Source organism: Malaclemys terrapin, chromosome 5 (genome assembly GCF_027887155.1).
Source record: "Malaclemys terrapin pileata isolate rMalTer1 chromosome 5, rMalTer1.hap1, whole genome shotgun sequence".
NCBI classification, from domain to species: Eukaryota; Metazoa; Chordata; order Testudines; family Emydidae; genus Malaclemys; species Malaclemys terrapin.
Genome location: NC_071509.1, coordinates 60,349,347 through 60,375,502, shown reverse-complemented (window position 1 = coordinate 60,375,502; position 26,156 = coordinate 60,349,347). Strand labels below are relative to the sequence as shown.

The 26,156-nt window shown below is 39.6% G+C and overlaps 1 protein-coding gene across 1 annotated transcript in view; it reads right to left on the bottom strand.

Moving 5' to 3' along the window:
* Positions 1–1,350: 1,350 nt before the first annotated feature.
* The window catches only part of MTNR1A (melatonin receptor 1A), a 91,177-nt gene continuing 66,371 nt past the window's right edge, over positions 1,351–26,156 (bottom strand). The window contains exon 2 of the mRNA XM_054028918.1: positions 1,351–2,272. Coding sequence (XP_053884893.1) covers positions 1,404–2,272 — 869 coding nt within the window. The 3' untranslated portion in view covers positions 1,351–1,403. The remainder of the gene's footprint in view (positions 2,273–26,156) is intronic.

Genomic DNA, 26,156 nt, shown 5'->3' with positions numbered 1-26,156 from the left:
GGACCTGCCTAGCTGCACTTCCCCCCCTTCCCCACCCTCTTCATCTCTTGCCCATGCATGGAACACAGCTATGGCTAGGCCACATAGATGGTTCTCAGTATTGGACCAGCTACCCCCTGTTCCTTTGTCCCTCTACCACAGGGTAGCGGTGCCTTCTCTTTTCTCTTCTGGTCTGTTAATCTCTCTAGGCTTTTATTCCATTTTCATCACTGGTAACTATGGATGAGGTTTTTAGATACCAACATTTCAAAAAGCCTTTTTGGACAATTTTGAGAAGGAGCCAGGGCTCCAGAGGCTTCCAGGAGTTAAAACAGGGCCACATGCTCATTTTGGGAAGCAGTACATGAATTTGATATGATTATCTCAATCCTCCAGGCTTCATGTGGTTGAGAGTTCAGCTAAGCGTTCAGAACCCACAGAGGCCCTGTCCTTCTCCAAACAAACTCCCATTCCTCTCAGATGCCCCTCTTAAGTGTATTTGGCTTCCTGAGGAGAGGCCCAGTGTCTGGCACTTCCTAAAACATACTATGGAATGGTCATGGAGAAGCAACAGGAACGTCTCTCTGCTATCTCCAGAGGATATCTCCCCCATTCTCTCCTTTTGGGTGACTTCCAGGCTTCTCCCATTTGTATTTCTCCTGGACATTAGGGAAGTTGTAAGTTCCCATAAGTCAAAATCACCCTGTGTGCTTTGAGCTCTTGATAAGCCCATGTGTGCTCCCTGCCACCCCCAGCATGCCCCTAGTTGTTCTATAGGCCCATGTAGCTTTTGAGATAATCAGACATGCATATTTCTCCTCCTAAAAACAGTTTTAAAGAGGAGGACTCAAAAAGGGCGGTGTAATAACCTGAAAGGAATGGTGAGGCTTACTTGCCACAAAGTTATGACTACTATAGGAACTTAAGTATATAGACTGAGATTCTTAGTGAAGCATTTCAAGTATTCTCCCTCATCTTTTCACGTTCCCTCACACTGGAATGAATAGCTCCCATTTTTCCTGTAACAGGAGTTGTTAAGGGTGTCAGGATCAGTACCATAACCTGCCTTGCAATTTAGGGAGTCCAGCTGGGGGTTGATGATGCTTTTTCAAACAGTTAGTTATATGGAAGTTCAGTTCCAATCCATCTTCAATTATCTATGTTAAACAAAAAATTAAAAAAAGTGTCTGTAACCCTGTAATACCTTAAGCATATGAGAGTCATTATTTGAAAGATATGTCGTACAACAGGAGGCTCTTTATGTCAAGGCTGTGTTACTTTGGCTCACAAATACTGTACACAGAACATTGTCCAAATACCTTTCATATAGGACTAGTATTTCACTACAGCACTTCAACTGTGTGGCTAATAAAACAGAGCTAGTGTTTGAATGTTGTAGATAGGCAATGGTGAGGGTCCCATTTTCACACAGAGTCTACCTTCACTTGATTGTTGTTCGTAATCAGTGGTGAGGGTTTGGTTTTCATCCTATCTGCTGCATCGTTAGAACTATCCTGAAAGAAAACTTTTGCTGTACAAATTGTGACAATAATTCTCTTGTATTCTCTTCTGAAATTCTGGTTCAGGAGTCCATATATGATAGCATTAAGGCAGCTGTTGAAATATGCCATGTAGTAACTGGATACAAACAACCACTCTGGAATCCTGGGGATTATTGTGTCTGGGTCAACAGCCACAGCCAGGCCTATGAAGTTCAAAGGAGCCCAGCAGATTGCAAACAGTACAAATACCACAAACATGGTGACAAAATTCCTAAAGTCATGTGGCTTCAGCCTGGGCTTGTTGTCAGGTTTAACCCTTCGCCTTACCTGAATAACAAGGATCCATATTCTCAAGTAACAGAAAGTAACTATGGCTATGGGAAGCATGAAATGGAAAAACACCACTGCTATTGTATATGGTGAGCTCACGGATTGTGCAAATGTGCACGAGTAGATCCGCGGATCATATTGTAGCGATCCAACAAACAGATTGGGAACAATAGCAACAAATGTCAGGATCCAGATGAGAATGACGTAGCACAGAGCATTCTTGTCACTATACAGCTTGTCATACTTGAGGCTGTGGCAGATGTAGCAATATCGATTAATAGCAATGCCTGTAATGTTGAATATTGATCCAATAACACTTAGGCCCATCAGGAAACCACTAATTTGGCAATGGAGGTAGCCCAGATTCCATCCATTATGAAATACAGATGTCAGGACCAGTGGGTATGGGTAGATCGCCACTACCAAGTCTGCAATGGCCAGGCTTACAACAAATATATTTCCTGCAAAATAAATATGGAAAAAAATATTTATTTCTCTTTTTTCTTTTGTTCTTTCTTCCTTTGTGTCTCTCCATATTTTTAACAGCCAGTCTCAGAGGAAAACTCTAATTTCTATTAACACCAAACTTTATTTTCATGTATCAGAAATAAGACACTTATTTTTCTTTAAAGAGGAAATGGTTCAATTCTAAGGTGTACCTTTAAAACAAAGATTTTATTGGGTTGAGTTACCATAAAAATTCTATGTTTATTATGTCATTTACTTGGGTTCTCCTACTTGCACAGATCCAGAATTCATGTCTTATTAAAATATTCTTGCTAGAAAACTGATCATAAATAATATGATGACTCATATGGTGCCATTTAAAACTCTCATTCACTTTTCACATTTAACTCCATTGCTTTTCCTTAAATTATCCCCAAACTTTTCTACTTCTGAAACTTAAATCTGTTTTCCTGTTTGTATCTCAAGCCTTTCTTGGATGATATTACCTTAATAAATTTTAAAGATTCCAGCTACAATATTGTAATTGTATTAATATTTAGAGAAGTCATCCTTCTGGTATTTCTCAAGTAAAGAGTTTCTAAAAAACTAAAAAAATCCAAATCCAATTTTTCATCCTGACAAAGATAGTTTAAAGATCTTCCACATGAACACAGAGCAATCAGGAGTAAGAGTACGTGGCATCAATCTAAAGGTAAAAAAAGCAGATGCAGCAGCAAAGAGAAGTCGCTGAAAAGATACTGTTGACTTTTTAATGGGCTTTGGATAGGGCCCGCAATCAAGCAGGTAAATCAGAATCAATCTATTTTAGGTACTTAAACAGCATCCATTGCTGTAGCATCTGAGCACCTCATAATCCTTCAAGTATTTTACAAATGTATGAGTTTATATTGAACTAGTTTATCCTCATGCATTTTTAAAACTAGTCAATCTACATGTTTATTTCCTTCTATATTGCAAGTATGAAGATTATTATTCTCATGAGATATTTATGGCATACACTGTAGGTCACATGTGAGGTCTTATTGCAAATATAGAGACTATCTTCCCTCTAAAGTGCTCAATCCCTGGTCTACTGAGCACACACAGAACTCTTAGTTCTGCTAATCCCAAAGGAATAGTGTCCACCAGGTTGTAAAACTCCACTCGGTATCACCACTTTACTTCACACACAACACTTAGATATAGTGAAAACAATAAGTTTATTATCAAACAGAAATTCAAGTGATAGAGAGTCAGAATATTGGTAACAAATGGTTACATATAAAACAAAATCAACTTGTTTTCTAGTGACTAACAGGATATTCCCCCATTTCCTACAAGACAGCTTACCCCAAGTCCTTTCCCCAGCATTTTCAACCAATTTAGTTGAGACCCTTGCTTCTGAGATCAAGCCCGCTGGCAGCTTGTCTTCACAGACTGAAGTAATCACTGGAGGTTCCTCTGCACCTTCTAGATATAGTCTCTCAAACCACTGTTTTAGTTTGAGAACAGGATATCATTCTGCACAGCTCATTTTTTCCTGTGTGCTTTTTTCATTGATTTCACATCCCTCCATTAGCATTTGACTCCGTATGTAAATGTGTCGCCACTGTAAAGCTTACAATACTTCACTTTCATGTAGCCAGACAGCTAAACATTTCTTACCTCCTGTCTGTTGAAACCATTCTAAAACAGGTCACCTTACTTGCTTTAAGAACATAATTTTTGTACATACGTAACTCTTTACATATCACCTGTACACACATCTCTCAATCATTAAGATGACCAGTATGACACAGGCTTTCATTAGAGACCTTATGTGACACTCTTTCGTGAACTAGAATGTAAATTCCAGACCCAGGGGATCCCTGTAACCCTAATGCACTGCTAATAATTGGTATCAAGAGGTCCCTAGGTCACAATCAGTAACTTACAAAACGTACAGTAATAGGTGTTCATTGTCCAGAAGAACACCTATTGTCCAAAAAACATATCACCTCACCCACCTTGTCTCTCTGGGACCAACACCTCTAGACCACATTGCAAATTAAAAACAATGACAAGCAAAACATGGAACCTAAATTCAGATAAAAGAAATTGTGGCAGATTATTGATTATAAGGGATGAAATCCTGGCATCATGGAAGTAAATGGGATATTTGCTATTGACTTCAATGAGGCAAGGATATTTTTTAAACAAGCTGAGGACTATGGGCAATACTAATAATTGGTAGAACTAGTAATGCACAAAACAACCCAACGTGCTCTCTTATCTTTCTATAATTTTTTTTTTTAAAAAGCCAATTTACTAAAAGAATTTATCAAAAGCAAAGTAAATTTGCTAACACAGATGTGTTTGGGACAACATTTGAGTCAAGTTTTTCAGCATGTAAGCAAGTACCATACTGTTAAACTATAACTGAAAATCAGCTTTAAAATGAAAATACCAATGCGGTAACAGGTCCTTTGCACTGCTGCAATTCTCCATTGTGCTCCACTTCTTTTAATATAATTACATTAATTATAACATTGAAAAAAGCATTTTCTCCCGTTAATCCCATGCTTTAAATGTTCATAGGGAAATACTAAATCTGAAAACACATGCAGAGATGCAGAAATGTGGAAATTATTTGGCTCAGAACAGTGCTTTTTTTTGTATTTTAATTGTATTCAGTGCAGACACATGATGCCCATTAACTGTTCCTAATAACAGAAGCTGGGATAAATGGCCTTATTTAAAAGATTAAGATATACTGTTTTTATAAGTTTTGTACCTAGTTTTCTAGATGCCTCTCTCTTGTTGATTTCTGAAGTTGTTTCCTCTTTTTGACTGAGGATCTAATGCCATCCTAGAGTCTGCTTGTGATGAAGCCTGTGGCAGAGGTCCTATTAATTTCAGAAGCAGCAAGAAAGGAGGAAGTTTGAATAGAAAGAGAAGAAAAATATAAAATCCATTCCCTCTGTTGGTCTTTGCTCACAAAATCTGTCCATGACCCATTGGAAGATTGTTTGCAGAATACTGTACATGTGTAAATACAACACTATATAAATTACAGGTGGGGCTGAGTCACTTCCTATTATAAGGCTCTGTTTCATTTGCCCACAACTTTGCCAAACTAACTATTTGGGCTGAAATTTTCCATGCTGGTTTCTTCTGCAGGCTGATTTTTTTTTCTTTTTTCAAAAACCTTCAGCCACAATGGTTCAGCCACTTCTAAGAACAAGACTAAGGAAAAATGACTGTTTTGCCCATATTGAAAAACGTTGATCTTTTCTTTGAAAAAAAATGTGCTAGGATCCCCAGACTTTGGAGCTGGGTCTTGAAATTTGGCAGCAGGGGGACTTGTGTGTCAAGGTCTTGCCTTTTGCTTTCCTTGTGAAAATCAGTCCAAATTTGCCCAAATTAACAGGCTCTTGAAAAATCAGTTTTCACGTGCTCAGTAGAACATGCTTAGATTTTTAGTCGCTAAATCCCCAAACAATTCTGTCCGCACCGGGCATGCTCCGGCCAGGGGCTGAGCAGAATTCTGCCTATAATTGCAGCTCTGGCCTCCTGTTGGCTGGGCTGAGGTCTGGCAACAGAACTGAGAGCAAGGAGCTTGTCAACCTGTGCTGGTTTGAATTCAGAATTCACAAGAGCTAGACTTCATGGGGGCAGGAGCCAGAGGGGAGACTGGGCAAGGAGGCTGGTGGGAGAGGAGAGAACGCTGTGCTGTAAATAGCCCCTGTGGCTACACTCCGAACAAATGCTAAGAAAACAAAATATTAAATAGCTGTTCATTAATTGAGCACCTTCCACTCTGTGCACTGAAAAAATAGTATGCCATCATGCAATTAAAGACTGTATTGTAATGCATAAACACAAGGGGAGTTATTTAAGGTTTCACATGCTATTTGAATTCTGGTGTTTCCTAACTTTTGAGTGCTAGACTTTTCAAACTTAATAATGTTCTTTTAACTTGTAAAGAAGTGTGGAGAAAGTTGCGCTGGGCTGACTAGAGTCACTAGGCTCTGCTTTTAAATAGTCCAAAGAAATGCTCCATAAAATATTGGCAGTGCTGTGAATGCAGAAGAAACCCGTGAGACTGGTCTTAAAAAGTACATGTTCCATATCAGACCAATCTGCCATCTTACAATTTTTACTAAAGAAAAAAAATGATCTTCCACACAATTCCACTTTCCCAAAAGGGAAACACCACATAACATGAATGGAATAAATGTGACACAGGGAAGTTGTAGGAAAGACTAATACTATTAATTTTCATGATGCCATTGCCAAAATAGATGCAGAAGCAGCACAGAAGATCCACAGGCTGTTGCACTGGCAGTAATTGATATCTGTGTAATACATAGCATTTGTATGCTTGTAATGATTCCATAGACTCTGTGTTTAGGCTTGATCCTTCAGCACTGACGTTAATCAGAGTTTTGCCTGTGACTTGAATGGGAACAGGATCTTGCACAATATGAGTAGAACCAATAAAGGACAAAATTGCCAATGTTGAACCTCAGACTTAGAATTGAGGGAACTCAGCATCAAGCAGCCACATTAACAGGGAAAAGAGGCCCAAATTCTGCCGACACAACTGAGAGCAGACTTTGGCCTGGAGACCAAAGCTCCCCAAATGTCAAGGGGGAGGTATTACTAAGGGCACAGTTGACTTTCTCTCCGCTGGAAGGAGTGGTAAGAATAAGAAATTTTGGAGGTTTTAGATCTATGATGCAAAATAACTACATTTTATAAGGTTGGTAAGTTCTATTTAAGATTTTGGGATTATGGAAAAACTTTAATTGAGTAGTAGAGTGGGAGGACTGGAGATTTTATTTTAGTGGCGACAGTGATAAGGGATTGCTATTATTTTTCAACACATTTATTTAGACTAATATTTTCCAGTTTGCTGTTTCTACTCCTTACTTTCTTATGCTAACTTTTTATTCTTCACCCAAAGAATAAAATTATTGTATTACTAAATTTATTTTCAGGTGGATTAATGGTCTAGCCATGTTGTTAATCCTTGGTGAATACAGCAATCTGGTTTCTGACTTTCAGGGAACAATTTTGTCTTAGAGAAATCTGGCTATGAGAAACAAGCAAACCAATAACCAGCACAAGCAAAGCAGCAATAACTTAAATATGAATAGAAACAAAAATATCTAGAATCATCTCAATGAATGGAAAAAGAAAAACAGACAAATAATTATTTTACATGTATAGAACAGCAGAGAGTTCACCCTTTGTCAACAGCCACAGATTATTCTATGCTAGAGATAGGAAAAATATTTTCCACCTAAATAAATAGATCAAATCAAACATCTGTATTCCCCCCTAAATGTTATTAAACACCTGTAATTGATCTTCTCCCTTTCAATCTTCTTTACACCTCAACCTCTTTGCTTTTTACCCTAGCATTATTTCAGAAATTCAGTCATACATTGGAAAAAAAATATTTTCCTGAAAAAAGATCAATTTGCATCATTAAATTACATATTCAGTATTTGTATTGTATTAATAGCTAGAGGCCCCAGCTCTAAAGAGATACAAGACTCCATTCCCAATATCTTCTAAACCTGTATGATGTGTATGCATGTTTAACATATTATCTGCAACCTTATTCTAGCTTCTTGCTTAGGGACCTTCCACACCCAAGCTCATTGCTATTGCGATGTGCCATCTGTTGTTTATTGGGTATCCAGGAGCCACAAATACAGACTGTACTGCGTTCAGGTAAATAATGCCTTTTCTTTCTTTTAGTGGACTGTTCACATTTCATATTCACCTAGTCTGATGGGACACAAGCATGTTTTTACATTTTTCTAACTTTGAGACATTTTTCAGCCTTTCCTTTTTTACCATAAGAGTTTATTTTGAGGCAGGACCTGATCCTATGGTCACTGAAGTCAATGGGAGTCTTTCAATTGACTTTAATAGGAGCTGGATCAGGCCCTTAATGTTTACTTATTAATTCCCCACTCCCTAATGATACTGGTATGCAACATTTACAATCTAGGGTCAATTATGAAATCAAATTTAGTTTCTGATTAGAATGTCTATGCAGTTCCTAACTGTTTTTTTTTTTAATCACCTCTCAAATATGCCCAGATGTGAATGTAGAAGCATTAGTTTCTGATCTTGATATGACTAATTATAGGCTAGGCTTAATTATTGGGATGTTTTTTTCTATAAATGTAGGTCAAATTCTCTGGAGGTATAACTTGTTCAAAATGCTTCACTGCCAGGATTCTTAGGATTTGGTACCCTTATCACCAGATCTTCACAGTAAAGCACCTTGAATTCTTCTAGTGACATCTTATAAGATTTCTGATAATTGCTAAAGTTTTTACTGGTTATTTTATTTAATCATGAAACTATATTTTCCCTTTAGTCTAGATATCTTCTCATTTAGTTCTATAAAATGGACAGGCTCAAAAGATAAATCCAAAGTTGTGCATTATTAGATAGACAAACAGCTAATTCACATGTGCAGAAAGAAGGGAAAGAGTCAAACAGTGTGCTCCATAGTCATAAAACCAAACATCCAAACAAGGTGATATTCTCCTGTAAAACTACAAACACTTTAACTAGCAATCCTACTCCAGAGCAACACAATGCTAGGAGTGACCACAGTTCCAGATTACAGTACTTCACAGGCAAACCAGAAAGTACTGGTCTAGATTTTATGGAAAACAAGACTAGAAAGCTAAAAACAGTACAAAGTGAATTTACCTTTACTTTGCAGAAAAGGCCATGAGCTACTTTCCTTTGGATGCCATTTCTGTTTTGTAGAATAGAATGGTGCGTACCCTTAGGAAGCATATCATGCTGCCATTTCCCCTGTGACCACACTGTTTTGTGAGATCAGTGTCCACTTTGGTTTGCACATAATGGCATTCAAAAAGATTAGACCAATCATGAACAGGCTACCTTCATACTGTGTGACAAGGGATGCCATAAACATTCCTTCAATTTTAAAATTTGTTCATTGATAACTGCTCTCCAGTGTTTTTTTAAGTGTCCAGTGCTATTTAAATAACCTACTCTTCTTTGCATTCCTGGTCCTGTAAACAAGTAATTTAAAAAATGCTCCATTTACATTCAAGATATCAATATGTTCGTTACTTGGTACAACTGTGATGGGCCTAGAATTTCTGTTAGAAATCAGCTACAGTCTCTGTTATTTACTACACAGTAGGGGGATGATCCTGCATTCCATGTGCACACTGATATCCCCCCAAAATAAATTGAGATATTGAGTGTTCAAGGAAAGCAGGATCAGGCTCCAGTCCAGTATCTTCCTGGTGGCAATGCACAATGTGAAAACTGCTTCACTTAAGTATCTCATTTGGAATTCCACAAGGGTTAAGTGCCCCAAAAGTATTATATGGAGAGGAATACTGTACCCTGCAAGTTGAGTCAATTACCATTTCTTCCCTTCAGGGTTACTTCTCAGCCATCATTTCAAAGCCAAATAAGTTTGCTTAGATAAGTAAGTTTGCTCAGACAGTCCCAGTTTCACTGAAGCACAGGTCCTAGAGGATTAAGAAACTAATGGTGTATACAACTCTGCATCAAAATGGTACAAAACCATTGAAAAGAAATGCAGAAATAAATATTGTATAAACTCCAGTTACTCTTGGGAACTTCATTCATTTTACAGATCATAATATCAACTCCCTTAGATGTGAAATGCCTATTTTTAAAATCAAGGCTCTATTTCTAAACCTGGCTTGTATCAAAAATTCCACGTGCATATTAAATTTTAATTGCGTGAAGGAGGCCTTTGGGGTTTACTCCTGATTAACAAATTAAATCTGGTACTGCAGGTGGTCATGCAAGAGGATGTGAATGGCTTTAAGCCCAGTGTGTAGATTTCAGCATCAAACACGTGCATGAAAACATCTCACTCTAATTTTCTTTTTAAATCTGAAAAGAGGCCTTACATTACATTAGGGCTTTATTGTTATAATTGTTAGACAATTTCTCATAATGGAAACAATGTTCAGAAGGGCACGAAAAATCCAGTATTGTGATCCTTGACCTTGCAGGCATGTGCCCTCTTGCCATAGGAATATCATCTAGTGAGGGCTAACCAAGCCTACTGTGTAATTATTACAACCATAGAATTTGACACATCCATAATGTCAGGCGGGAAGCTTGTTAGCTCTCAGTAGACAGTATTAAATATTTACACTCCCACTCATTTATAACAAGTCTAGTAAGGCAAAAATTTTGAATACCACAGTACAGCTCAGATTCTGTAAGGAGCTGAGTATCTTCAGCTCCTATTGAAGTCAATGGGAACTCAGGGTGCTCAGGACTGGAGCGCAGGAACAATATACTATATGTGAGAGATGAGAAAGAATAGATACATAGCTAGTGTTGCATATAAGAAAGATCATAATACTGTGTTTAGATTATACTTAATTGTATACTGCAGAACAGAGTTAATATACAGAATCATCCAAAGAAACAACAGCAACAAATTGATTTGAAATGCCTGCTCATCCTTTATCCAAGGAAATTATATGCAAATTAGAGTGGTTGGAGGACAGCAATAGTAGGGACTCTCACAATACATGGAATAAAATATTAGGGATCAGTTCCAGGTTGGCCTTGGCCAAATAGGTTGTGCATATGAAGAAGAGTGACTAATAAAACAAGTTTGCAAATAAAGGATAATGTTTAAAACAATGGTGCCTGAAGTTAGGATCAAACGTCCATATTTAGGTTCTTAAATAAGTTGCCTAATTTCCAAAAGTGCTGAGCAGCCAGCAGCTCCCTTTGACTTGCACAAACACACGTGAAATGCTTATCATGTCGACAGTATCTCTGAATTAGAGCTAGTGAACAGGGAAGATTTCTGCAAACAATTTTTCATCAAAATTTACAAAATTAAATTGTTTTGACTAGCTCTACTCTCAATACTAAAACCTGTATAAACAGAGTTCCTATTATATTAATATTCTAGGTTCTTGAGAGCTGCAGAGAACTGAAAACTATCACCCACTTTTAGATTCCCGGGTAACGTATGCTTAAGGACACCTCCCATTCTGACGTTTGTATTGTGCTTCTAACAAAGACCACACTTGGTCAAAATGATCAAACTGTATTTGAGTTGGGAGAACATGGAAAAAACCCACTGGGGAACCTGGGCAAAAAACAATTGGAAATAAATGCTTGCTTACTTAACCTTTTCCATGCCTAGGAACACCTCGGTAACAGGATTTTTACAATTTATTGACAAACCTGAAACTTCTGTTAATCTGTACAGCTGTGAAATTCTCTACCCATTTTATAAAATGAATGGTTCAGGTGATCATTGTGATACAATAAATGACATAGGGTGTATTTTAGTCTAACAATGTACGCTTATTATTTTGAATGTATTTATAGGGCAACAATATAACGCAGGTGATGCTTTATAAAAAAAATAAGACACTGTCTACCCTAAGTAGCTTACAGTCTACTTCACTTGTAGACAAAACAGATCAAACCCAAATAGTAGGTAGTGTACCAAATGATTTTGGAAGGGTTAAAGTATCTAGTAGTGGTCAGTTTTATAGGCTTTGTAGAAATGCATTTTCGGGAAGGATTTGAAGGAGAAGGTAGGTAGGTTATCTGGGCTTCTGAAAATAAACAAAACCTATGTGGACATAATAATTCTGTTTTTTAAATTTATATTTTTATAAATAGTTTAACACAAATATTTTGGCTTGATCGTCCAATAGATGTGGCTTGATGTCGGTGTACAAGATTTTTGCTTAAAAAAGCAGCATCAAATCCATAGGAGAAATATTCTCTAGCATTTTTATCTTGAGGTGGGAAATCTCTTGCGTTAAATTAAAACTGAGGTATATAAATCAATAGATTTTTAATGCATTGGAAGCTATTGAAGAAAGTCACACTAATTAACTAAACCAAATCTTCTGATGCCAACAATTGAGATTTGCCAACAATCCATTACCGTTGTTTGCATTTCTGCAATAACATTGAAAAAACTGATTTGCTATTTAATCACTATCTTACAAATATTTGAAGTACTGTATGCTAAACAAAACTTAATATCTTCTATGATAATCAAAATCAATATCATTTATTGTATCACAATGATCACCTGAACCATTCATTTTATAAAATGGGTAGAGAATTTCACAGCTGTACAGATTAACAGAAGTTTCAGGTTTGTCAATAAATTGTAAAAATCCTGTGTTACCGAGGTGTTCCTATGTTTTAGCCCTCTCCCAAGGTCGTATTATCTCCTTTGGTGCATGGTATGGAAGAGATCAAACAAGCTCAAATAATAAGCCAAACGTGGCCAGTAAAAACAGTGTGGGAAGCAGTATTAACTGCTGTCTACCTGAGAGGGTGAAAGCACATATACATCTCACTCTTGGATCAAAGGACCTAATCGTTACGCAGCATTATCAGTGGGTGAACCTGTGGAGTGTCTGGCATCAATCCAATATTGTGTTCAGGATTAATGCTGTTGTTGCATTCTGTGGCTTCCACCCCCACCCCCACACTGGGGTTTGAGGGGTAGGGTGAACCACAGACAGGCCACCAATGGCAGCACAGCATGTGTATGAGCCATGTTGTCATGGGGGTGGGAACTGGAGTCCAAAGCAAACACAATGGCATGTGTACAGTTTGCCTGAGCTCTGTGATACTGGTTTTGGCTCTCAGGGCATCTGCAAGGATGGGAATTCTCTAAGGATCCCTGGGCACAGAGTGGTTTGGAGGTACCACCGTCTGTTCTCTTCAAATGTCCACTAGCCCCTCCTCCTGAGAGAGAAATGCATCAGAAACTGAATGGATTTACCTGAGTACCTTATCCACTTTCACAAAATGGATTTATATTGATAATTTCCACCTTTAATTTCTATCATTCATTTACAAAACAATTCCTACAGACCAGCCGGTGCTCCAGTGCTATTTCTTTGCCTAGATGTTTCAAAACACTAGGGTTGTTATCACAATTGTAGAAACTGTATGCAATTGCTTAGAATAACTATACTACTTAGTGCCACACACAGCAGCACTGGACCACTGCAGAACATTTTCTTCCTCAGCTGCAAGCACTGTGGAGACTGAAAATGAAGTGTAAGGTGATGAGGCTAGAGTAAAGTCCAAGCAAAGGGAGGGAAAGGAGATGAGAGTGGGGCCACAGACTAAAACAGGAATCAGCAACCTTTGGCACGGGGCTGTGACGTTATTGACATAAACTGGGACCATATAGATCATTGTTGCAACCAAGGTCCTGTAGTGGCACCCAAATCTTGTATAAAGGGGGTCAAATGGGGTGTCTAGGACAAGGTTATGGTTTACTGGTTATGATTATGCTGTCTATATGTATGTATCAGTTTTGTAGTCGAAGTTATGAATATTGGCTCTATACTGTCTGTATGACAAATTTATGCTATGCTTCTGGGTGACATCCCAGACAAGCTGAGATTAGCTCTGCCTAGCCTGCTTGATGGCCCATTAAGGACCATCAGCTATACAATGGACCCATTGAGAGAAGGCAGATACGCCTTGTACCTCAGCAAAGTATGCAGGGACTGGCCCATGTGACTCCAGACTCCATTTTGCTGTAATTTTCCACAGTAAGAACAAAGAGGTGTTCTTACACCTGGAAAAGACTATATAAGGCTGATGCCTGATCTCTATCTGGTCTTCAATCCTGCTTCTTACCTCTGGAGGGATTTTGCTACAAACTGAAGCTCTGAACAAAGGACTGAATGACCCATCCCAGCTGGGGATGTATTCCAGAGACTTGATTTGAACCTGCAGTTTATTCCATCGCTGCTGCAAGCCTGAACCAAGAACTTTGCCATTACTGTATGTAATTGATTCCATTTAACCAATTCTAACTCTCATCTCTATCTTTTTCCTTTTATGAATAAACCTTTAGATTTTAGATTCTAAAGGATTGGCAGTAGCGTGATTTGTGGGGAAGGTCTGACTTGTATATTGATCTGGGTCTGGGGCTTGGTCCTTTGGGATCAGGAGAACCTTTTTCTGTTACTGGGGTATTGGTTTTTATAACCATTTGTCCCCATAACGTGTGGCACTGGTGGTAATACTGGGAAACTGGAGTGTCTAAGGAGATTGCTTGTGAGACTTGCGGTTAGCCAGTGGGGTGAGACCGAAGTCTTAATCTGGCTGGTTTGGTTTGCCTTAGAGGTGGAAAAACCCCGGCCTTGGGCTGTAACTGCCCTATTTGTCCTGAGTTGGCACTCTCAGTTGGGTTCCGCCAGAACCGCATTGTCACAGGGGCCCAACAGGGAAATCCGCTGACAGGCTGAGACGGCTTGTTTTCCTGCAGCGTCCGCAGGTTTGACCGATCGCAGCTCCCACTGGCCACAGTTCACTGTTCCAGGCTAATGGGAGCTGCGGGAAGCAGTGGCCAGCACATTCCTTGGCCCGCACCACTTCCCGCAGGCCCCGTTACCCTGGAACAGCAAACCGCGGCTAGTGAGAGCTGCGATAGTCGAACCTGCAGACGCTGCAGGTAAACAAACCATCCTGGCCCATCAGCGGATTTCCCTAACGGGCCCCATGCCAAAGGTTGCCGATCCCTGGACTAAAAGAAAGCAAAAGGAAAAAGCAGGGCATGACATACAGAGAGAGAGAGACCCCCCAACATTATTATATTTGTATTGTCAGAGAGCCCAGTCAGGATCATGCCCAGAAAAGCTGTACAAAAAGTAGGAAGAGATTGCCTCTTTCCCTGAGACCTTACAATCTAATTTGCAGCATGACAAAAGTTAACAGACAATAGGGGGGGGTAGGAAGGGTGATGGTAAATATAATAAAACTCACATAGTTACCGAGATTGCTATGTGCAGTTACATCCATGTAACTGACAGCAGCATTTGACCCAATGTATAAAACTCAGCCCAATAACATGGAGGACCAGACCATACACTGATTTAGCTCTCCATGCAGTTACATTGAATTGAGTGGTGTCACACAGGGTTTATGGATTGAATTTGTCCATGGTATTACCCCAGGGGAGGAAAAGATTAAAAAACAAAGAACAAAACAATATCCCTCCCACAGCCCTACACACAAATCAGAAGCATAGCTAGCCATCAAAGCAATCCCAACATTTAACTACAGGATCCAGGGTAGAGAGCCAGCAATGTTAATTAAACATGAGTTCTTAAAATAGCCACCCCACTGCTTTCTCCTCAACGCAGATATGTAGGACATCCACCAGGGAAATACAAAATAAGGTTACAGTAAAAATCAACTGAGCAGGGGTGGTGGTGGTATTTACTCTTGTTCCCCCCAACCCAGTCCCCTTTCATTTCTTTATCCCTTGCTTTCCTTCTTGGACTTATTCTATCTCCTCACTCCCCTCTATCTTTCCCCACAGCTCCTTCTCTCCTATCTGCCTTCCCTGTGAGTTCCCTCACCTCTCCATTTAAATCTTTTTTCTCCTTTTGCCTCCTTGTTCCTCTTACTGCCCTGAGTCCCTGAAAGAGGTGGGGAGGAGCAGAAAGAAAGAGTCCTTATTTCTCCCCCCAGAAAAAAAAGTTTATGATGCCTTAGATAGGAGCACTCAGCTCTGCTGTTACTGAGGGGAGTTGATGAGTTGGTGTAGTGGCCTGCAGCTGCCTCTGTCTACCTGCAAGGCAATTGGCATCCCTAGATAACTAAATAGAGTTGTTTTAATAAATTAATTAGTAGGATTTGTTTGTGTGGGTAACTTTAAAGAGGGCTTTTTGGCAATGGAACACTGCTGATGTGCAAAGGGGGAAAACTAATTGTGTGCATGGGGGGGGGGGGAAGAGGGAGGCGATGTTAGTCCCTCTCCAGAACAGCTCATTGCTCATCAGTTCATTAAGTGGAGAGGGGAGACTGGCTGGGCCAGTGGAAGGAGGAGCTAGGATCAGATGCTCCACTCCTATATGGATCTTCTTCCTTGTGAGGAGCTTGCATAAGGGCTGAGGAATCTACTTCAGAGATTGGGCTGCAGTAACCTTTCCAAAACAACTCTGCAGTCATTCCATGCATGCGCAGGGGTGGGGAATACCACCCAACATGCCCCTGCCCAATACGCACCCTAGCAACTAGATTCTTGCTATACCCCTTACTATTTTAACAATTGTCAGAACAAAATGTTTAACCTGAACTACATATACAGAGTGCCGGTGAAAACTTAAATGTGTCACGGCTACAATTTATGTTTCAGATACCTGGTTTAGGAATAGCATGTAAGCTATAAAATCTGTGTAAGAAAGCAGTACTCCTGCTACAGCAAGCAAATCAAGTAATTGCAATGACAAATATGGTAATATCAAAAGCTTAGCAGCAGTTGTATAACTTTACTTCTTAGATCTCACTTACAAGAACACTAGATTCAAAGGTATGATATAGCAGAACTGTTTTATAAAGGTATTTTGGGAAGAATGCAGTTTTTCATGGTGTTGGTTCAGCAAGGTACTAAAATTAGCATGTCCCTAATTTTCAGCATGTGAGTAGTGTTACTGACTCCAAAGGCAACATTCATTAGCTTGAAATTAGGCAAGTGCTTAAGCAGCTTGCTGAATAAGGGTATAGAAAAGTAACATATCTGCAATCAACATTTTGCAGTGGGGAAGGTAGAATATGACTTTCAATCCAATATGTATTGTAATTTATTTAATAAAGTTTGGGAAAATCTCTATTCAGGAGGGGTTTTTTTAAATTAAAAGTCTTTTAAAAGTTATTTGGTCTTGGACGCACTATCAATACCTTCATGCCACATCACATCATGATGTACAATTTTACAAATGCACATGTATTAATCCATTGGTCACCATTGTAGTGTATTCACTAGGTCTTTTCATAAATTAAAAGAATGCCAGTTGGCTGGGATATTGTAGTTATAACAGTGTGGATAGTTCCATCAGAGCTTCACTGATAACTGATATATGAATTTGGAGTGTCTTGTCTTTATACAATATGACTAGCGACTGCTCACAATAGCTGCCTGTAACAAACCCCGTTGCCTACTCTGTCCCCATATCTACTCTAGCGACACCATCAGAGGGCCCAACCACATCAGCCACACCATCAGGGGCTCATTCACCTGCACATCTACTAATGTGATATATGCCATCATGTACCAGCAATGCCCCTCTGCCATGTACATTGGACAAACTGGACAGTCTCTATGTAAAAGGATAAATGGAGACAAATCAGACATCAGGAATGGTAACATACAAAAGCCAGTATGAGAACACTTCAATCTCTCTGGACATTCAGTAACAGATTTAAAAGTAGCCATTCTTCAACAAAAGAAAACTTCAAAAACAGACTTCAAAGAAAAACTGCAGAGCTACAATTCATTTGCAAACTTAACACCATCAATTTGGGCTTGAACAGAGACCAGGAGCGTCTGGCTCACTACAAAAGCAATTTCCCCTTTCTTGGTATTGACACCACCTCATCAATTATTGGGAGTGGACCACATCCACCCTGACTGAATTGGCCTTGTCAACACTGGGTCTCCGCTCATAAGGTAACTCCCTTATCTTCATGTGTCAGTATATCTATGCCTGTATCTGTAATTTTCACTCCATGTATCTGAAGAAGTGGGGTTTTTTACCCATGATAGCTTATGCCCAAATAAATCTGTTAGTCTTTAAGGTGCCACTGGACTCCTCATCATTTTTGAGCTCATGATAGGAAATTAGAACTGCACTATTATTTGGGGAAATGTGAAATATGCATTAATGCTTGTGATTGTATCCTTTCCCAGTATAATCTTTCCCCCATTAGAGTGAATGATAAAACTTCCTTAGACTTTGGTGGGAAGAGAATCAGGCCCTGAGCACTGGTATACTCTACAAATTTATATCAGTATAACCACACAGTTATATCAACCTAAAACTCATGGTGTAGACAGCTTCACTGCACTGCTACCGCCTCTCAGGGAGGTGAAGTATTTACGCTCATGGGAGAAGCTCATATAGAGTTCTGTTTTTTCCTACCCGAGGGGATTTTTTTACTCTACTTAAAAGAAATTTACCGAGCAATGAATATACTCAAAGAACATTCAAAATGTGACAGAAGCTAGTTGACCTTCTGTACCTAGCCCTAATAGGGTGACTCCTTGGCTATTTCCATAATGCACCCTGTTGTACTTAGGTCATTTGAAGTCAGGCTTTGTCTACACTACCCAGCTTTTAGCGACATGCCTGTGCCACTACAGCCATGCTGTTAAAAGGCACGCAGTGTAGCTGCTGTTTATCAGGAGAGAGCTCTTCTGATAACAAAAACCTTCCATTCCCAACAAGCGGCAGAAGCTTTGGCGGCAGGAGGACTCTCCTGCCAACAAAGTGCTGTTCACACTGGCACTTTTCCTTGGTAAAACTTTTGTCCTTTGGGGAGGTGGTTTTTTAAATGACGAAGTTCCAGCGTAGACAAAGCCTTAGTCTCATAAAGAAACCTCCTTTTTAATATCTTCTGTCACACAATCTTAACATTTTTCAATGTAATTTGATTAATTAAATAAAACATGGCTTTGTTGCACTTATGTATTTAGTAACATTAGAATGTGGTTAGAAAGTGCACCTTTCCTCCAATCAGCACTGAACAAAGTACTTTACAATATACAAAGTTATACATCACCAGTGCAATGAGTGCATTGGCAAATATGGCAGCTTATGACTAGAATAGGCTGGGAAATTAGGACCAAATTCTATTCTCTGTTATAGTAATGCAACTAACTCCACTGACTTCAAACAAGTTGAACTAACCCAATGTACTGAATGCCCCTCCTAACGTGATTATTGAGGATATTATTTTGGTACACCTGAGCCTGGATTTGGTAATTTTAATTTTGCACATTTATCTAGGCTTTTCCTCCATGTGTAGTGGAGTTAATTTTTTTTAGAAGCTTCTATTTATCTAATGTTTGATGGGTATAATTCAATTACCCTCGGTTCTTACCTGCTGTGGTGCACAAGCAATTCTGGCAGGTGCAATGCAATAAACAAAGGAGCCATAGCTGTTGGAATTTTTATTAGTGTAAATCCCACCTGGATAGTTTCTAAGGAATAAAAAGAGGGACCTCGGTTTAATATCTCAGATGAAATATTTGTAATCATTGACTTCTTTTTCAGGCTACAGAAATGATATCTGCTCATTGCAAGAATCCAAAATATTCACTACAAAATCACAAGTTCAGAGCTTGTCAAATGAATGTGAACATAGCTCCCTATACAAAATGAAAATAAATATGGAAAATCATATCTACAATATAATCCTGTCTCATTTTAGACTCATAATATTGTGTCTGTTATAACTTTGCTGATAGAGCCCTTTCTGCTTTTTTATTTGTTTTATGCAGTTTTTTTCATCTCTGTTTAAACATGTAAGAATAAATCTCACACCAAAAAAAGCTTTTAAGGAAACTGAACAGCTAAATATAGACAGCTAAAGATAGTTTCCTTTTAAATATTCAATGAGAACTCAGCCTGTTCTCCCTCTGAACCTTACTCTTGAGTTCTCCATTCTTTTTTTAGCTACACATCTATATGCAAACCTACTTTATTATTTAACAAGATTTAACAAACCAGAAAACAACAAGGAAATTCTTCACTTAGGAAGCTAAAAATAAAAAAGGGCGCTGACAGAAGATGGGATAATTATCTCAATGGATAACAATCAAAAATTCCATTATCAAATCTTGAAAGGATGGCAAAATGCTGAGAAAATGGAGAGGTACTGCCTAACCATTATATGTACTTTTAAGGTCTAGTATAATGGCACCACTGTGCTACAAATGCATTATAACATTAAGTTTATTATTTAAATAGTGCATTGTGTCCAAGTTATACTACAATCTTACTTCCTGGCCCCAATGGCCAACCAAAGTGACCAGTTTTAAATTCATCCATTTGGTTTTCTTTGAGAAATCTCATTTCAGTAGGGACAATCACCTTTAAGTCTTTTAGAATGCCCACGTAAACTGGCTGAGCTCTTCTAAAGAGGGCTGTAGATTAAAACTTGGCAGTAAGCCCTTGGCGAATCCATCCTCTTTTCACTTCCTTTTGCATCCCTACTAGGGCCTTCTAGCTTTACTTGTTTCTATAAGCATCCCTTTATCCAGATTTTTAGGTGAAGTGGGGTCCCTGGCACAAAGTGGGAAGTGAAAGACAGTTTTGGCCTCTTGGAAAGCCACTTAAATGCAATAGTGGGTATTTTCCCAGGTGAACACAAGACCCTATTCTGTCTGCAGGTAGACAGAAGCAGATGAATGCCTTTGATAGTAACAGAACGTTTAATAGAAAGGTTGCCCCCAAATAAATGAGAATGTTTAGTTCTTTAATCTTGTAAACAAGAAACAGAATCACTTATCCACACCAGCACTCTTCGTGGAATTGCTCTGCCCCCAGGATGCTACAGGGGTGGTAAAGGGAAAGGGCTTTTTGATAATCTGGAGAGGTGGCTCCTTCAAGTCTATCTTATAAAACTTGGGGGTCTCAATGCCAGCCATTGAAAAGAGAGAGCGCTATTTGCTATATCTCTATATATTCTTCTCCATAGGCTAGCGTTCATTACAAGCGTACAATTCCAACCCCTTCAGTGAATGATAGCAAAATTCTAAGTGTTGCAGGTCTTGTTTTGCCCAGCAACATATGAGTTAGGTCAAGCCATTTCTTTACTGATTGAACTTTTATCTTCTTAACTGTAATTACTCTTATTTGTTATGATAAAGACTAGGGCTGTCAATTAATTGCAGTTAACTCATGTGATTAACTCAAAAAAAATTAATCACAATTAATTGCACTTATAACAATAGAATACCAATTGAAATTCATTAAATATTTGTGGATTTTTTCCTACATTTTCAATATTGATTTCCATTACAACACAGAATACAAAGTGCACAGTGCTCACTTTATATTATTATTTTCAATTATTTTATTATTTTTGATTTTGTATGAAGATGTGGTCGCCCCGTCTCAAAAAAAAGATATATTGGAATTGGAAAAGGTTCAAAAAAGGGCAACAGAAATGATTAGGAGTATGGAACGGCTTCGGTATGAGGGGAGATTAATAAGACTGGGACTTTTCAGCTTGGAAAAGAGACGGCTAAGGGGAGATATGATTGAGGTCTATAAAATCATGACTGGTGTAGAGAAAGTAGATAAGTAAGTGTTGTTTACTTCTTCTCAAAACACAAGAACTAGGGATCAACAAATGAAATTAATAGACATCAGGTTTAAAACAAATAAAAGGAAGTATTTCTTCACACAATGCACAGTCAACCTGTGGAACTCCTTGCCAGAGGATGTTGTGAAGGCCAAGACCATAACAGGGATCAAAAAAGAACTAAATAAATTCATGGAGGATAGGTCCATCAATGGCTACTAGCCAGGATGGGCAGGAATGGTGTCCCTAGCCTCTGTTTGCCAGAAGCTGGGAATGAGAGACTGGGGATGGATCACTTGATGATTACTGTTCTGTTCATTCCCTCTGTGGGGACCTGGCACTGGCCACTGTCAGAAGACAGGACACTGGGCTAAATGGACCTTTGGTCTGACCCCGTAGAGCTGTTCTTATTACAAATAGATGCACTGTAAAAATGATAAAAGAAATGTATGAGATGAGTTGAAAAATACTAAGTACAGAACTGCAGTCTCTTTATTGTGAAAGTTTAACTTACAAATGCAGATTTTTTTTGGTTACATAACAGCACTCAAAAACAAAACAGTGTAAATCTTTAGAGCCTACAAGTCCACTCAGTCCTGCTTCTTATTCTGCCAAACACTAAGACAAACAAGTTTGTTTACATTGACGGGAGATACTTCTGCCTTCTTATATATGTCACCTGAAAGTGAAAACACATGGCACTTTTGTAGCCGGTATTTACATGCCAGATATGCTAAACATTTGTGTGCCCCTTCCATACTTCAGCCACAATTCCAGAGGACATGCTTCCATGCTGATGCTCATTAAAAAAAAAAGTAATGCGTCAATTAAATTTGTGACCGTACTCTTTGGAGGGAGAATTGTGTCTCCTGCTCTGTTTTACTTGCATAATGCATATATTTCATGTTATAGCAGTCTCGGCTGATGACCAAGCACATGTTTGTTTTAAGAACACTTTCACAGCAGATTTGACAAAACACAAAGAAGGTACCGATGTGAGATTTCTAAAAATAGCTACAGCACTTGACCCAAGGTTTTAGAATCTGAAGTGCCATCCAAAATCTGAGAGGGACGAGGTGTGGAATATGCTTTCAGAAGTCTTAAAAGAGTAACACTCTGGTGCAGAAACTACAGAACCCAAACCACCAAAAAAGAAAATCAATCTTCTGCTGGTGGCATCGGACTCAGATGATGAAAATGAACATGCATTGGTCCGCACTGCTTTGGATTGTTATCAAGCAGAACCCATCATCAGCATGGAAGAATGTCCTCTGGAATGGTTGTTGAAGCATGAAGGGACATATGAATCTTTAGTGCATCTGGCACGTAAATATTTTGCAACGCCAGCTACAACAGTGCCATGCAAATGCCTGTTCTCACTTTCAGGTGACATTGTAAACAAGAAGCAGGCAGCATTAACTTCTGCAAAGCGTAACCAACCTTGTTTGTTTAAGTGATTGGCTGAACAAGAAGTAGGACTGAATGGGCTGGTAGGCTCTAAAGTTTTACATTGAATTCAAAAATAAAACAGTTTTTTTGTACATAATTCTATATTTCTAAGTTCAACTTTTTCATGAAAAAGATTGCACTACAGTACTTTTATGAAGTGAATTGAAAAATACAAATTTTTGTTTACAGTGCAAATATTTGTAATCAAAAATAAATATAAAGTGAGCACTGTACACTTTGTATTTGGTGTTGTAAATTAAATTAATATATTTGAAAATGTAGTAAGCATCCAAAAATATTTAAAAGAAATGGTATTCTATTGTTAACAGTGCAATTAATCACTTTATACATTTTTTAAATCGCTTGACAGCCCTAATAAAGACCAAACCCTACTCAGTTATACCACTGCCTGTGTATCAGAGAGATGATATCACAGCCACTTTTGCTTATCACCTTGCTCTTGCTTTTATTATTTGTACTACTATACTTCAAAGTTGTAGCACTAGTGTACTGGGTGCTGTACAGATACAGTAAAGATAGTTTCAAAAGAGAACTGAGAGGATCCAAGCACAATCAGCTTCCACTGACAATTAAGCTGGTCTATCCTTCCTCTTTGGTGGAGGTGGGAGGATAAACATGGCCCCATCTCCCCATAGAAATAGTTCTTTTGGTAAATGGAGAGGTTTCTTTTCCCTTCACCAACTCACCTCCTGTATGTAGATGGGAAAAGAGGGCGTTGGGTAACATGTGCCTGTCCTGTTCCATTGCCTCCATTACTGCTGGTCTTTTTCATGGGTGTGGGAGGAGTTGATCCTACACCCTCTTTCCCCAAAGAGCTGCTAGTGCGTCTCCCTACTTTAAGGTCAGGCTTGACAAAGCCCTGGCTGAGATGATTTAGTTGGGGATTGGCCCTGCTTTGACCAGGGGGTTGGACTAGATGACCTCCTGAGGTCCCTTCCAACTCTAATATTCTATGATTCTACTTACTTAGTTGCTTGCTTCTGCTATGAGGAAAATCTAGGTTTCACATCAGATGTCATCAACAGGGGACAGGCATATTCCTGTCATGAGGCAGGGGTTCCTAGCAGTCCTAAATATTGACCAAAACTGATTTGTTGTTAATTTAGGTCAGATTGGAATCTAGCTCTTCCTGACCTGCACATTTCTGCAAAGTGAGGTTCAGGGATACTGCAATCCTTTAAGACCATTTTCAATACTGATATCCTTTGCTTTTAATTTCCATGCTTTCAGGTGTTTAAGTTGGCCATTTTAACATACATTACACATACGGGTCTTATCTTTCCCTATGAATATGTAGGCCAGGGGTCGGCAACCTACGGCACGTGTGCCAAACATGGCACGCGGGCCGATTTTGAGTGGCATGCAGCTCCCTGCCACGGTCCCGGCCCCTGGCCCCACTCAGCCCCCCCGCTCACCGCTCTCCCCTGTGGGGGCAGGAGGCAGAAGCTTGGTTCTGTGGCAGCCAAGCTTCCCCCTCCCTTGCTTCTTCCCCCAGTGGTGCTTTCCTGCCCCACCTCCTCTCCGTCCCTGGCCAATCAGCTGATGGCCCTAGCGAGGAGGAGGGGGGAAGAGCGGCAGCGTGCACACAGCTTCGTAGAGGACACGGAGAGAGGTAGGGACGGAGCCTGGGGGAAGGGGATGGAACAGGCATATCCCTTCCAGCCCCCTGCCATGAGCCGCTCAGGGCAGGGTGCTGGGAGCACCCCCACGAGCCGAGCACCCCAGCCTTCTGCCCTGCACCTCCCACCCCTCTGCCCTGAACCCCCCCACCCCAACACACATTCATCCCTCTGCCCTGCACCCCCACAGCCCCATCCCTCTGCCCTGAACCCCCACACACACTCAGCCTTCTGCCCTCAACCCCCCATTTCCCCAGCCTTCTGCCCTGAACCCTGCACACCCCAACACAAACCCAGCCTTCTGCCCTGCACCCCCCCACAGTCCCCAGCCCTCTACCCTGATCTCTGAACCCCCCCACACACACCCCAGCCTTCTGCCCTGAACCCCCTCCCCCAGCCCTCTGTCCTGACCCCTGAAACATCCCCCCCCCCAAGGTCTGGGGTCCTGGCTGCAGGCCCTGATCAGCCCTCTGCCGGCCTAGATGAACAGAACCCCAGGCTGGCAGCGAGCTGAGCAGCTGGTGGCATAAGATCAGCATTTTAATTTAATTTTAAATGACGCTTTTTAAACATTTTGAAAACCTTGTTTACTTTACATACAATAGTTTAGTTATATAATATAGACTTATAGAAAGAGACCTTCTAAAAACGTTAAAATGTATTACCGGCACACGAAACCTTAAATTAGAGTGAATAAATGAAGACTCGGCACACCACTTCTGAAAGGTTGCCGACTCCTGATGCAGACCTATTCAGAGGTTTCCATACATATACAAATTTGCCTGTACGAGTGTGTATTCTAAACTCTATGTGAACATAAATAAATGTGTCAGCTGCATTATAAATGGCATATTCATATTCATGCACACGGAAAAGAATATTTTAAATATGATCCTTAAATGCCTGGAAATAATTATATCTAAATTCTAAAGACCAGAAGAATGAAGCACAAAATATTTTTTTGGATAGTAAATGAATCAGGACGTTGAATGAAATCACTGCTGTCTCCAATTCATAAGTGAAATTTTGAATATTAAATGCAATACACTATGCTAATACAACAATAATGTTGAGAATTTAAAATGGCTAGACGTCAGATAATTCAAATAAGTTCCCAAAGCAACATCAACTCAACTGTATTTTACAAGACACAGTATTTTGCATTATTATTTATAGTGTTGCATTTATGTTCAAGAATGTGTTTATGTGGTGATGTTATTATAAGATATCGAGTTCAGTGGGCGGACCTGATGCCACCTTTTATCTCATTAACAGTCTGAGTATATCTTTACTGACCAACCACAGGACTCTTGCAGTAGACTATGTTCTCCTGTTGGCCAGTTGGATGAGGGACTCGGGAAACTAACAATCACATTTTGAACCAATAAATAAAAAACATAATACAAACTTTATCCTTTATGACTACTACTACTCAGTTCTTACATAACGCTATTCTCATACAGAAATCAAAATGCTTAACAAAGGACGCATGCCATGTTTAATTGCCATGGAGACATTCCAGCTCCGGCTGCAGCCTGAGCTCTGGGACCCTCCCAACCTCACAGGGCCCTAGTGCCTGGACTCCAGCATAAGCCTGAACATCTACGCCACAATTAAACAGCTCCTGAGCCACCTAATTTCATAGTGTAGACATACCCTG